At 49.4% G+C, this 12,860-nt stretch overlaps 1 protein-coding gene across 1 annotated transcript in view; it reads right to left on the bottom strand.

The window, feature by feature from the left end:
• Window positions 1–8,203: 8,203 nt before the first annotated feature.
• Window positions 8,204–12,860, bottom strand: part of LOC106744661 (kinesin-like protein KIF16B) — a 50,517-nt gene continuing 45,860 nt past the window's right edge. The window contains exons 7-8 of the mRNA XM_014619593.1: window positions 8,353–8,522; window positions 8,204–8,242 (exon numbers count right to left, since the gene is read on the bottom strand). Of these exons, the coding sequence (XP_014475079.1) occupies window positions 8,204–8,242; window positions 8,353–8,522 (209 nt within the window). The remainder of the gene's footprint in view (window positions 8,243–8,352; window positions 8,523–12,860) is intronic.

The raw sequence follows: 12,860 nt of genomic DNA on the forward strand, positions 1-12,860 counted from the left end.
CATCATATGAAAAAGATGCCCAGATGTCAGATACATTTGCTTTACAAAATTTTTCATTTATCAAATACTCGTTGTGGAAATTCAATTAATATTCAATTAATTTATCTTTATCTTTAAAAAATAGTATAGTCTTTACTTTTATATGTCACCTGCGCACAAAGATTTTCTTTTTAAGATTAGAATTTATATTTCTTCTTCTTTCATTCAGTATTTTTAATTCTTACTTTTCGTTCCAAGAGATCGATACATCTACCCCTCTACTTCTGCTAGAATAAAATTATTCGTGGGACACTGTCGTTATTTTTCACGGCAGATTTTGTATAAAATTCGTAGTTGACGAGGTCGTGTGTATCGCCAGTTTCAAAAAGATGTGAATAATCAGGAAGTAAGACATTTTAATGGATATCTCTTGAAGGACAGTTGCTTAACATTATATATGTACAAAATACCTTAAATCTCAATTAATCGAAGTATGCGATGAACATCAATGATCCCCAAACACAAACGTGTCTAAATATCGTCGAATATATATGCGTTGTATATTCGCGAGGATCAATGCATCGCGATCGCGAATATCGATTGTCAAGAACGGAACCATGAAAAATTTCGGCAAACGTTCCGAACTCGGTAAGTATGAAAAAGCGCATTTGACAAACAACGTTTAATTAAAACGTTAATGCTCGCATTTCCGCGAGCTAGGATCCATTAACGCGCTTCGTGCGTAATTACCGCTACAGTCATTAACACGCGTTAAATGAATGTACTGAAAACAAATCGCTAATGAATTGACAAACTTATGAGGACTTTATGAGGGCATTATGATGACGCCATTATTTACAACGTTGTTACTACGATACTGTTATTTACACAAGTCTCCCTGCATTTACAATAAACTTTCGCGCACAGGGAAAAAGGTTTCTTTAGATTTATTATTTCTATTTATTTGACTAAAATTTACTTCATAGAAACAACATATACGAAATATTATTTGCTCGAGTAAAAATTTTATTATCTCATTCAAGAAAACTCTATCATTTAACAGAAGAAGACGCTATTATTTGAAGTAACATCTTTTAACCAAATGAAATATTATTCGGTCGCAATAAATATGTAAGATGAGACAAATCATTTTTTTATGAGAAAAATATCTTTCGTTTTGAACAGATCTTCTATTTAAAATAAAGATTCATATTCGTTGAAGAGTCTAACAATCGTACTTGTTAATCGAAACATTAGTTTCTTTGGAGCATGCCGATGATGAAATTCGTTTGGATGCAATAAGGTTGATTAAATCTGAAGAAATCTTTTTCTCACTCGCAGATCGCGCTCGAAGCGAATCGCTCCCCTCTCCCGCGACTCGATATATGCAGCGTACAAAATATATACGTAGAAAATATAGATTTACAATTTATAACGGGCACGAGATCGGAGATTCAAAATGCGCTGGTACCTCTGCTGTTCTCGACGATGCGCCTCCGCTCCTTCAGAAGCTCCAAGAACTTCGCCCTCGGGCTTCCGGGGTACTTCAGTTCCACGCTCAGAGATCCGAATTTGTGATTCATCGAGTCGATGCGCAGGCTGTCCTTCGAGCCCGCGTTTTTCCTCGCTATTTCCTCCTCCTCGCGGCCCGCTCGTCCCGTTATTTCGACAGACTGACTCACAGGATCCGTCAGACCGTCGAGATACTCCAGCTTTCCGTTCAAGACCGTAGGCTCGCTTGACATTTTCATTACCGCCGAAGGACTTCTGTTCCGCATCGGCAACTTGTCGTGGAGTTCCGCAGGGTCGATCGATGTGATCGACCAAGCCGACCCGACGTTCCCCGTTGACCTCGTTTTCCCGAAGTCTCGCGGACTATCCTCGATCTCGTCGAGATAAACCTCGGGGAGATCGAAGACTCCGCCTCGGCAGAGAGTGTCCCGAAATTCGGAGCGAGTCGTCGGACTCTGCAATCTGCGCTCGGAGGACACCTTCCGGAGGCGCCTTTGTCGGGAGCTCCGCCAGTACCGGTGACTGCTGGAGTCGGCCGCTTCCATCAGCTGGTCGAAGATCCTACGCTCGAGATCATGCCGCGACGCGAGACCGTTGCTCCTCTCGTCCCTGAGATCGTCCTTGCCAACCTCGACGACTCTCGGCCCTTCTCTCTCGTTCAGACCGGCGGGAGACTTCGCGTCAGCTCGGGAACTGGAAGACAAGAAGAATGAGGAGATCTCGGGAGGACTCAGCGCGCTCGCGTCGTCCTCGCTGCGTCGTCGATGCACCGATGCGTCGTCGTCCTCAGCTACGGCGAACGTTCTCCCGGAATCTACGCTGGAACTCGCTAAACCGGATTTAGCGCCAGCAGACTCGACGTCGATGCCGTACTTGTCGCGCAGGAGCCGGTTGTGCTCGCTGACCTTATCGATACAGGCCTCCAGCCTCTCGATGCCCTTCAGACACTTCTCGTAAGACCCGACGGGAACTACCTTCTCGTCGTCGTCCACCTGCCTGTCCTCCTTCGGACTTCCTCTGCGTTCTCGGGGCTTCACGTGGTCCCTGATGGCCTTCGGGTTCTCCAAACCCGCGGAGAGCCTCTGACGGTCTCCTCGTCCCCTGCGACGTTTCTCGTACCTCCCCAACATGTTCGTGGCACTCATGTACTCGTTTATAGAGTTCATGTTGCGCATGAAGGTCATCGCCTCGCTCAAATACTCCTCGAGTATACTTCTCCTGGGCGTCCCGCGGAGACCCGTGTCCTCGCTGATCTCGCTGTCCGACTCGCCGCGGAGCTCCTCGAGGCAGTCCTCGTCGAAGAACTCCGCCCTTCCGTCGCCCGGCTGCTCCTTGCAGTTCTTCTCGAGGTCTCCCTTCTCCCTCGTAACCGACGGAACGCTCTCACTTATCCTTGACTCCGGCTTCTTCCGCTGCGAGGACTGGCCAATCTCGACGTTCGACCGGACGACGTCCAGGCTTTCGGGCTTCTTCATTTTCTTGATGATGGACTTCAAAACCACTTGCTTCGGTTTCGCCAAGATGCTGTGGTTAGTCGCGGTGTCGTCCATCTCCTCCGGGCTGCCGGGATTCGAAAAGGACACCTTCTTCTTGCTCATGTTGTCAGACACGCCTGATTCAGTAACACTGACCCCTTCCTCGGGGTCGTTGTCTACGACACATGAGAACGCCCCCAGAATCAGCGACTTGTAATCGTGTATGAAATTCTTATCCGACGCTTCGGTGGGTTTCCTCTTCGGGAACTCCACCTCGGGGAACTCGAAATCGTCGTCCATCGAAGACTGCGCGCTGATCGCGTCTATGCGGCTCGCAGGCCTCGACGCTTCCTTCTTCGTGTGCGCAACTACGTCCGGAGGACAGAGGTTTTCGTAGCTTTCACGCGAATCCGCAACCGTCGCTCTCTTCGCGACGCAGTCTTCCTCATAATCGAGGCTGTCGTCCGAGAAATTGTGCTCGTAATCCAACGGAGCCTTCGTCGAGGTGGATTCCGGTTTCTTCGAGTCCTCGGCGATCCGACCGGACGAGTGATAAGTCGTATCTTCCGGCGCTTCATCGTCCGGAGCGCACTCGGCGGAGGAAGACAGCTCATCGATCAGCGTCCTTGAATCAGCGCCCACCTGATTCACACGAGAAGGCGCGTCGATCACTTCTCCGCTGCATCCAACAAGGCTCGGCGACTTCCCCGGGCGGGGTAGAGTCCAGTTCCTCCAGAGCTCGTGCCGGACGAGCCGATACGCCAGTCTCCTGGGGCTCAAGCTGCGGCCGCGTCTCCTGGCGATGAAGGCGCGCGTCAAGCCGCCCTTCAGGATCGGCCGTTTCCTCTGGCCGAACTGCTGAACCTGCAGCGCCCTGTCCCACCCCATCCCGGTGGCGCTCTCCCTCGTCTCGACGATGGAGGAAGTGCCCAGGGAGTTCCTGAAAGTCACCGCCCTCTTCGTCGCGTAGTCCCTCCTCAGATCGAAGTCCGAGGAACTCTTGTTCCTCGGGTCTTGGAAGATGTTCTCGATCCTGAAGACCCTGCCGTCCGCCTGAATGGCCGTCGATCTGACCGACGGGTCCTCCAAGAAGGACCCTTCGACCTGCTCGTCCGTCTGGGATTCCTTGTCGCTGGAGACGGGCCTCGGCTTCTCCTCCGCGGCATCGCCGCCGTCCGTCACGGCGATCCTGGACTCCAGGCCGTTGGTGCTCTCGATCGTTATGCTGATCATGTCCGGCAAGGAGATCGAGATGACGTTCCTCTCGGGACTGCTCGCCGCTGGCAACCCGCAGCACCGAGCACAACCGACGTCCTTCCGCCGGCCATCCGGCTCCTGCTGGCGCACCAGCTGCCCAGTCTGCACGGCCGAGTTCCTCGCGGGCGACGAGACGAAAGTGTTCGTCGAACTGTCCGCGCACGGCGCTTTCCCGTCGCCCTCGGATCGACCGTTCCGCACAGCGTCGTCGAGGAGGACGTCCGAGTCGTTCCTTGGGAAGCGCCGGAGCGGCTGCTCGGAATCGTCCCCGAAGTCCAGGTCGTTCGCCGAGCTTCCGGCGTCCTTGCACCGGTAGATGCTGGTGCGCGCTCGGTCCGTCAACGTGGCGACGTCCTTCACACGGAGAACCGGCAGTCGCTGTTGGTCGGTCACCAGCGAAAAGTCATCGCAATCCGCATGGTCGTCCGTGAGGACCGCCGCGTCCTGCAGCACCGGCCGGGGCTCGTCCGTGAGGCTCGCGGTGTCCTTAAGGCGCAACGTCGACGCCGCCTCCGTCTGTGTCTCCACGTTGATCCTGCGCCGCTTCAGCAGCATCTTCCGCGAGATCTCCTGGAGCTTCGACCTCGCGGCGAAGCCGCTACTGATGCCGACGCTGCCGGCGGGGACGAGCTTGACGTCGGTGCTCTCCGGCGGCGAGCGAGTGCCCGACGTTGCGTTGCTGCCGTTGCTGGCGGTCGCTGCCATGTTGCCGGTCTCCTCCGGTTGCTTCCTGCTGGAGTAAAGCCGCTCGGTGACGGCCGCTACGATCTCGGCGCGCTTCACCCGCTGGATCGCCGTGTGCGGCCTCGCAGCCGCTTCGTGTTCCAGGGAACTTTTCCTGCGCAGCAACTTGTCGCGCGTCAGGCTCGAGATGAGGATCTGCTCGTCCTTGGAGCTACTGGAGCTACTGTCCTTGCTGGTCTTCCTCTTCAGGCTCTCCAGGCTCGGCTTCCTGCCGATGTTGCCGCCGCTGCCGTTGCTGCTCTTCCCGCTGACGGAGTCCTTCAGACTCCTGTCGGAGTCGTTGCTGCTCTTCCTCTGCAGCTGATCCTTGCTGCCGGCACTGCCGATCGCTCGCCAGATACCCGCGGCCGGCCTGACCTGAGCCTTACGGTCGTCGATCTCGCGGATGTTGTTCAGCTTCTTGCCGGGCAGCGCCGGCTGCCGCTTTTCAAGGCTGGTGTGCGACCGCTGTAGCCCGAGGATCGGCTCCTTCTTCTTGTCGATCCCCTCGATGGAGCCGAACTTTCTCGAGACGTTCAGGTTAGACGACGGCAGGTCCACCGAGTTCTGCTTGCTGAACTTACCCCGACTGCGCTCGACCGGACTCGACGACGGGCTCTGCGAGATCTCGCCGCCGATCCCCGAGTCGTCCAGAGCGTTGCCGCAGCAATTCACGAGACCGTTGCCGCGATCCTCCAGCTCGGCATCGTCGATCTTGTCCGACGACCCGTCGAGCTCGTCATTGCCGATGAAATCTACGTCTATCGAGTCCTCCGCCACCTCGTCCGAGCAGATCTCCTCGATCTGATTCGAGGACTCCTGCAGACTGTCGTCCGGCTTGATCAGCACCGCCACCAACGTCGGTATATCCACGAAGACCGGTTCGTTGATCTCGTCCACCGCCTCGTCCTCCTCGTCGTTCAGCTCGGTGACCCTCGCCCGGTTGTAATTGCCGACGAAGCGATCCGTCGGCCGCAGGTGCTCGTAAGAGCCGAACTTCCGGATGAAGGCCGAGCAGCCGGTCTCGCAGGTAGTCACGCTGTCGCTCGAATTGAACCTTCTGATCGGCAACGCGTCGAAGGACCTCTCGCTCTTCGCCGAGAGCGAGGGGTGATCCGTCCAAGCAGGTTCTCGCGGACTACGCGAGCTGTCCAGCGGATCTTGCCCCTCGCGGTACTGATCACTCGTCGACGAATCCTCTGAACTTTGAACTTTGCCGCAGCAACACGCCGCCTTACTCCCCCGGTCGATATCCTGCAACAAGATACGCGCATAACCAATTTTGTTGCGATTTGAAGTTAACGCGAGCGACGTGTCGGCGACATTTTTACGGCCCGTGTAGTTTTCAACGTCTCGCCACCCTCAGGTGCACTCGGGGTGTCTCGGAACTATCGACTCTTATTCCGCGAATGAAGTCCCACCTAGAATTTGTGATATTTTTCCTCCGCGACATCACAAAACGTACTTGACATTTTTATAAATATATAATTGAATTTTCTTTAAATATAAATACGAAAAGTACCGTTGGCAACGCTAGTTGCAATCACAAGTCAATCGGTCGTCACTCGGTTTTGCTCGTCAGTCCGCATCGCTACGATTAACCCGAGTCGAAATTCTAGTCCTACTTTAAGTCTAATTTAGTTCTACATGAAATCTTCCAAGGTCTTCTATTGTACTCCTTTGATACAAATGGAGAAATTAATGCCGTTTTGCTCCGCTTGGAAACTGTAATGTAAAACTAAAATTAAGACTCCGGAGGTCTCAATTTTCATGTGTAGCATTAAAGGAGCACTTGGTGTGCAAAAAATACCTTTTATGGAATAATGGTTCCTTAACATAATTCAGTCGATAGATGAGCCGTGTTACAAAGCTGGTCGTCGGAAGTCAATGAATTGTAAAAAATTATGGTGCATCTAATAATATGGTCAGGAACTGTATATCTTCAGAGCTTTCGTATGTTTATTTATAGCCACAGTCTCTCTCTCTCTCTCTCTCTCTCTACCGCTTCAAATAATAGATGCGTTCACTGATCTTCTTTTATTTTATAATCTTTTATAACCGTAAGCTTTTGTATCTTTTGTAATCTGTGTGATATACGCGCGCGCAAATGCACGCGCACCGACATAAACCACGACGGTTCCATAACACGCCACCCGTAACAAAGAAATTACAGATTTATGAATAATATCGCATCTCGCGGACTCGCGAAACCCACGGTGTGAAAGCTCACGATCGACTGAGTCACGATTGGGGGGGCGGGGGAGCGCGAGGAATTTAATTAATCGACGATTATGCAACGTGCGGAAATGAAGGATAGGGCGAGCCGCCTGATGGAAATGGAAACACGAGGCGGATCGCTCGTTAAGCGTAACGCATCGGCGTGTGTTATATTTTATCAGCAATCGTTCGGCCAATCGGCTCGCGACGAACGCTCAATAAGTGTCAAATAAACGATCGATGAATCTCATTTGCGTAATGACATTGGACAATATCACTCCGCATCTCTCTCTCTCTCTCTCTCGCATTGGTAAACCCCGATAATAAACTCCCGCGCCCTCGGCGGCGGCGAGCGAGTGTGAGAAGCGCGCCTGAAAAATCGGCCGCTATTTATCGCTGATTCGCGTTTCACGTCGGAGCGAAATTGCGAAATTTGTTTTATAATGCCGCGCGCTATTACCGATCGCGCGCGCGCGCGCCGCTCGAGGCTCATTAATATTTTCCTCCAACAGCGACGCGTTGCCCCGGTGTGTGCCGCGTTATAAAGTCGCTCGATCAACATCAGAGCCGGGGGATTAAATTCTTTCGCATTTTCGCAGACTCGCCGGCCGAAAAGCCCGATTCTTCATTCTCGTCGCGCCGCCGCTCCGACGGAGCGGGAGAATGCGCGGCTAATTTTTAGTCGATCGAACGCGCGGACGCGCGTGATAAAAATGCCAGCGGTGTTTCGTCACGCGCGTAAAATATGGACTCGTTGCGCGTCAATAACGCTCGGCGACTCGCCGGAGAAATCCGCATCGATATATCGAAATCTGTGCCGCATCCCCCGCGTTTATCCGAAATTCCATCGGCTCCCTCGAGAGAGGAAGTTTCTCATCGGTTAACGTTCCTTACTGCAGATTGTATGTCGATTCGATTTATATTTCACGTGCAACGTATATACTCGTATATATAACGCTCCATATTAGTCAAATTCACTCTTCGATCAGTTTGTTTTCAATCACCAAACCGACATTCCGAGATCGGAATTCTAATTAATACTAAATGTGGCCTGTAAGAGCCTCCGATGTACAGCGCAACTATTACAGTCGTAGATTGAAAAATTGCACCGCAGGGCGGAAAAATGTCGACTCCGGCTCGATTTTGGTCGCGCAAATCGCTGGATAAAAAGTAGCCGTGGGTTTCTTGCCTTCTCGAGTAACAGGGACTTCAGTCTGGCGACTTCGTCCCTCAGCTCGCGGATGAGTCTCGCCACGGGATCCTCGTTGACCACCGGTCGGTTGACCACGCTCTGCGCCCTTTGCGCGAATCGCAGGGTGTGCGCGGTCTCGTTGTAACTTCCGCTCGCCGGAGATATCGCTGAAAATGAGAGAGCGGGACGAAAGCGTTAACGTCACGGAGGCACATCGTGTACTATGGTGCTGGGCGCGTTCCATAACTACGACTAATTAATCCTTACGGTGCGACTTCTCGGTTGATATGCATTCTAAAGGTACAGAGTTTTCCATTGAGAAAAAAAGTATATACGGTTAACGAGAATGGAACGATACACTCTTCAGCAACGTGGAGAAATTGTGAAAATTCACTGGAAAATTCAGGAAAATGGTGAAAATTTCCGCGGAGACAGTTCGCAAAGTTCATACCGCTTTTGGTCGTGATGAAGCACTTTCTCGTTCAGCAATTGTTAACCCAATGAAGAAATTAGAGCGTTTGGGTGAAGTTAGTGAAAATCCCAACCCGTGCTCAGCCGGCCGTCTTTTTCAGAAACAAAGCCGGTGCCACCGTTTCAGTGAATCGGCTGGCGTTACCGTTACAATGCTGACCGACTTTTCTGGCCTGAATTGGATGATTTGAAACCGGACGATGTTTATTTCTAGCAGGACGGCGCAACGTGCGGCACAAACATCGAAGCAGTCACGTTATTGCATGAAAAGTTCATCGTATGTATGTAAGTACAGTATATACTTTGGATTGGAATAAAAACATCACCACTTTAAAAAAAAAAAACTTTGTTCTTCTAATAATTCGAAATAAGATATCTTAATGGAAAACCCTGCGTAATCGTATGTCAACGATCGAGCGACGAAAAATTCACCCGAGTCTACTGAATAATGCCTGTCACAGAACGCTGCTTGCCTGTTCATAGACGAACTACGGAACACCATGCGAGAGATTTAGCAATTTATTTTAGACGTCGCGCGGAATCCTCCGTGCAGAAACAATCCCGAGAGAGATATTCTCCGTGTTTACAATCAAATGGAAAACAAAGCTTTGATTTGGGTTTGTATAATACAAACAACATAATTTAATGACAAATATCATAAATATTTTCGTTCGAATGAAAATGTTATTTCGCTGGAATAAACTATATTATTTGACGGAAAAACAGTATTCAGAGGAAATATATAATATTTCGTTTTCAATTTTAAAAAAATGTATTTCATTACCTATTAAATATTGTTCCTCTGAAAGAAGAAAGAAATTCCTCAATATTTTTCTAACATAGTGTTACTTTTTTTCAAATCATTTATTGCTTATAACAGCCATTGTAATATTTTGACGAGAATACAAAAGGAATATGCTGTTTGACGTAAAGATGCTTTTTACTTGAAAAGTAAGACAATCCTGTCTGTTGAACCAAACATTCGTTTGTTCGCTCCGTTCTAGAAAACAAATTTGCTTTAATTAAAGAAATTTAATTAAATCCGAAGAAGTCTTTTCTCTGTTTACGGGTCTTACTTGCCTGTCTTCCATTCGATCGTACACCTTGAGAACCTTTATAATTATTCCATGCTTCCTGATTCGCGTGTCGTCTTAAATCGCACCTGTAATTGTATTCTAATACCTGAGGAAAAAGCCCGCACGAAGTTGATCGCATTTACGAATCCACGGAGGCTCACGGAACAGGCGATCGTACAGTTTCGGGATGAACAACGGAAGGATACACGCGGCGCAAAGACGCGAAGGGAAAAACGGACGACGTTGTGTGCACGAAATTAATAATAATATCGGAAAACTGCACGACACGTGGAAGCCGCGCGACCGAATGAATTAGGCGTTTAGACGCCGCGGCGAATCGACGATGGAAGTCTATCAAAATCCTCGGGTGGCGTCCATCGAATTAATCGACGGCAGAATGTGACGAAAAACGGAAAGCTCCGGTGGTCGCCACACGGTGGACGATTCCGACTGGAAATAATTTACGGCTCGTCGAGAGCCGGGTATTAATTCGAAACGGATTTCGGACGGTATCTTTTCCACGACGTCGTATGGTCGTCGCACGGAATCGACGATATATAAAATCGCCGTCATTAGCGGTGGGCGGCGATACCGCGAGTACCGCACTGATAATGTATGTCTATTCATCTACGCGCAGCTCAATCACAAATGCGGGCCCGCTGAATATTAAACGTCTCTCGATAATAAACCGAAATGCTATTAGCAATTCAATTAATTGCCGATGATCAGCGGCTCGGAATATTTCACTACGATTAATTATACACGTCGGCCAGATCGGCTAGAAGTATTCGAAAACCGCGCCGTACGCGCCGTTCCCCGACCAATTATACTCGGCTCGGCTCTTCCATTTTCGGCAATTAATTGTGACGAGTCGGAAGAGGAGGAAAGGTCGGTGCGCCTTCTCTCGATTCAGCGTCTCTCTTTCTCCCTCCCCCTCTCTCTCTCCCTCTCCCTTTCCATCTGCATCTACGCTCAATCACGCCAATTTCGCCGGGCTTTTATCGCGGCAAGCGACGCTGGGATAGAGAACGGATATAAAAATATCGCGAGATAATCGGCGAGTCGTGAAGTAAACAGCCGAGAGGTATTCCGATTTTATTTGAAATTAGTCCGGACAATTTCCGATATAACGTCTGTGCGTTAAATTCATTGCGCATTCACGGCGGCACGACAGACGCGTGCGCCGTCGCATTATAATTAAAATCGAGGAGGATTAAATGGAGAGATAACGAGGCTCGATGGTTCGCACGCGTATACACATCCGCGTCGCGGAAGGCTGGAAATTGCACGGTCAATATCGTTATTTTATTGAGTACTCTCCGCCCCCGCCTGATCTCCCCTCCTCTCTGCTTCGATTTGAGGGAACGACTTGTGTATTGGACCTTCCGAGATTCCAAATTCTCCATCTATCAGTACTGTGTGTAACGTAATCCTCTCTACGTGCTTCATCTAACTACGACAGATTCCTATGGGACAAGGTAAAGTGCCGGATATCTAATGAGGGGAACTGTCGGAAATGTCCCTCATCATCGATTTCTCGATGGGCTTCGGATATGTTGTTAAGCAGCAACCAAATAAAAGACGCGATTTTTCCTTGATGTGTGTGTGTATGTGTGTGTGCGCGCGCGCGCGCTTATTTGCACGTTCAAGACTTTTGTGAAGCAATCCCTCCGAAGAACGACTCATCAACCGAAGAAATGATATTTCACGATATGAATGAATCAGGACAATCTGAGGAAATTATTGATAAAAACGGACGAAAAAACCTTCCGAGAATGATGAACTTCACCTTTTGAACGTGGGCGATGACCTTGATAACATGTGTGAAGATCATCGTCCTCGGAAGATGGTCCCTTTTTATCAATAATTACCAAACAAAACTTCATAGAAAAGTTTCGTGATACTTTGTACTCTTCACAACGGTGTATCCTCAGATACACCGATGTAAAATATCGATAGAGATCGATTATAAGTAACTACTATCGCAAGCTCACTACAGATTCTTCTTATTTACCGCTCCTTCCCCTTACTCTCTCTTTCCCTCTATCTCTCTGTCTTTCTCGGCTCTATCGAAATTTAATCTCTGCATCTTAGCTCGCCTGGAAAATCATTTAAACCAATTACATCCAGCCCCGATTATCGCGGCTAAGTGGGAATAATTTTGCGAATCTCGCGCAGACTCGCACGAGGATATTTCTCCATTCCCCTCTGCCCCGATAACTTAACCGGGATTTATGAAAAGACGACGTTGTGTGCGGGAAGGAGAGGAGAGAAATGGCCAGCTTCCCTTATAATCCGTTCGGCTAAGGGTCGTAGAAAAACATTGCAATTGGGTCTGCCCTAGCGATTAATGAATTTACCGTAAAAGACGATCGAAAAGATCGATTAATCGATCCTTTAGAACACGTTGCTCTCTCCTTATATCGTTAAAAAATAAGTATATTCAATACAATGTGTGGAGATAGATTTTTACGAAAATCTTACGAAATTAATTTAGTAAAACTGATCGTTACTTGAATAAGTTTAATTAAGATAAAAATGTTTATCCTCCAACGATCGTTCTGGTCGTGATGCGAGTTAAGAAGAGACGCGTCTTTGAATTTTATCTAAAAGAAAATGTCCAACGTTCTTTCGTGAGACTCTGCTCCCCAAATACAGGAGAGACTCTCATTAAAAAGGGTCAATTAAGCGACGTCGAATACAAGTCGTCGGGTTTTAATGTGCGCGCGAGAATGGCGACGGTCGTGCCCGGAGGATATTAAAACGAAGAGATTCGCAGATCAAAAGAGGGGACGAGAGGTGAGATATTATAATTTTCTCGCGAAAATACACACGGCGAAACGCGATTTGCACGGTGAGAATATTCCCGGAAGGAAACCTCTTAACGTCGATAGGGAAAACGCTCCGGGATCGCGCGAGTACCGTAGCAGTCGGGAAACGGAGGGGGTGGGAGGGGGG

Source organism: Dinoponera quadriceps, unplaced genomic scaffold (assembly GCF_001313825.1).
Source record: "Dinoponera quadriceps isolate SergipeBrazil2010 unplaced genomic scaffold, ASM131382v1 scaffold1352, whole genome shotgun sequence".
Lineage (NCBI taxonomy): Eukaryota > Metazoa > Arthropoda > Insecta > Hymenoptera > Formicidae > Dinoponera > Dinoponera quadriceps.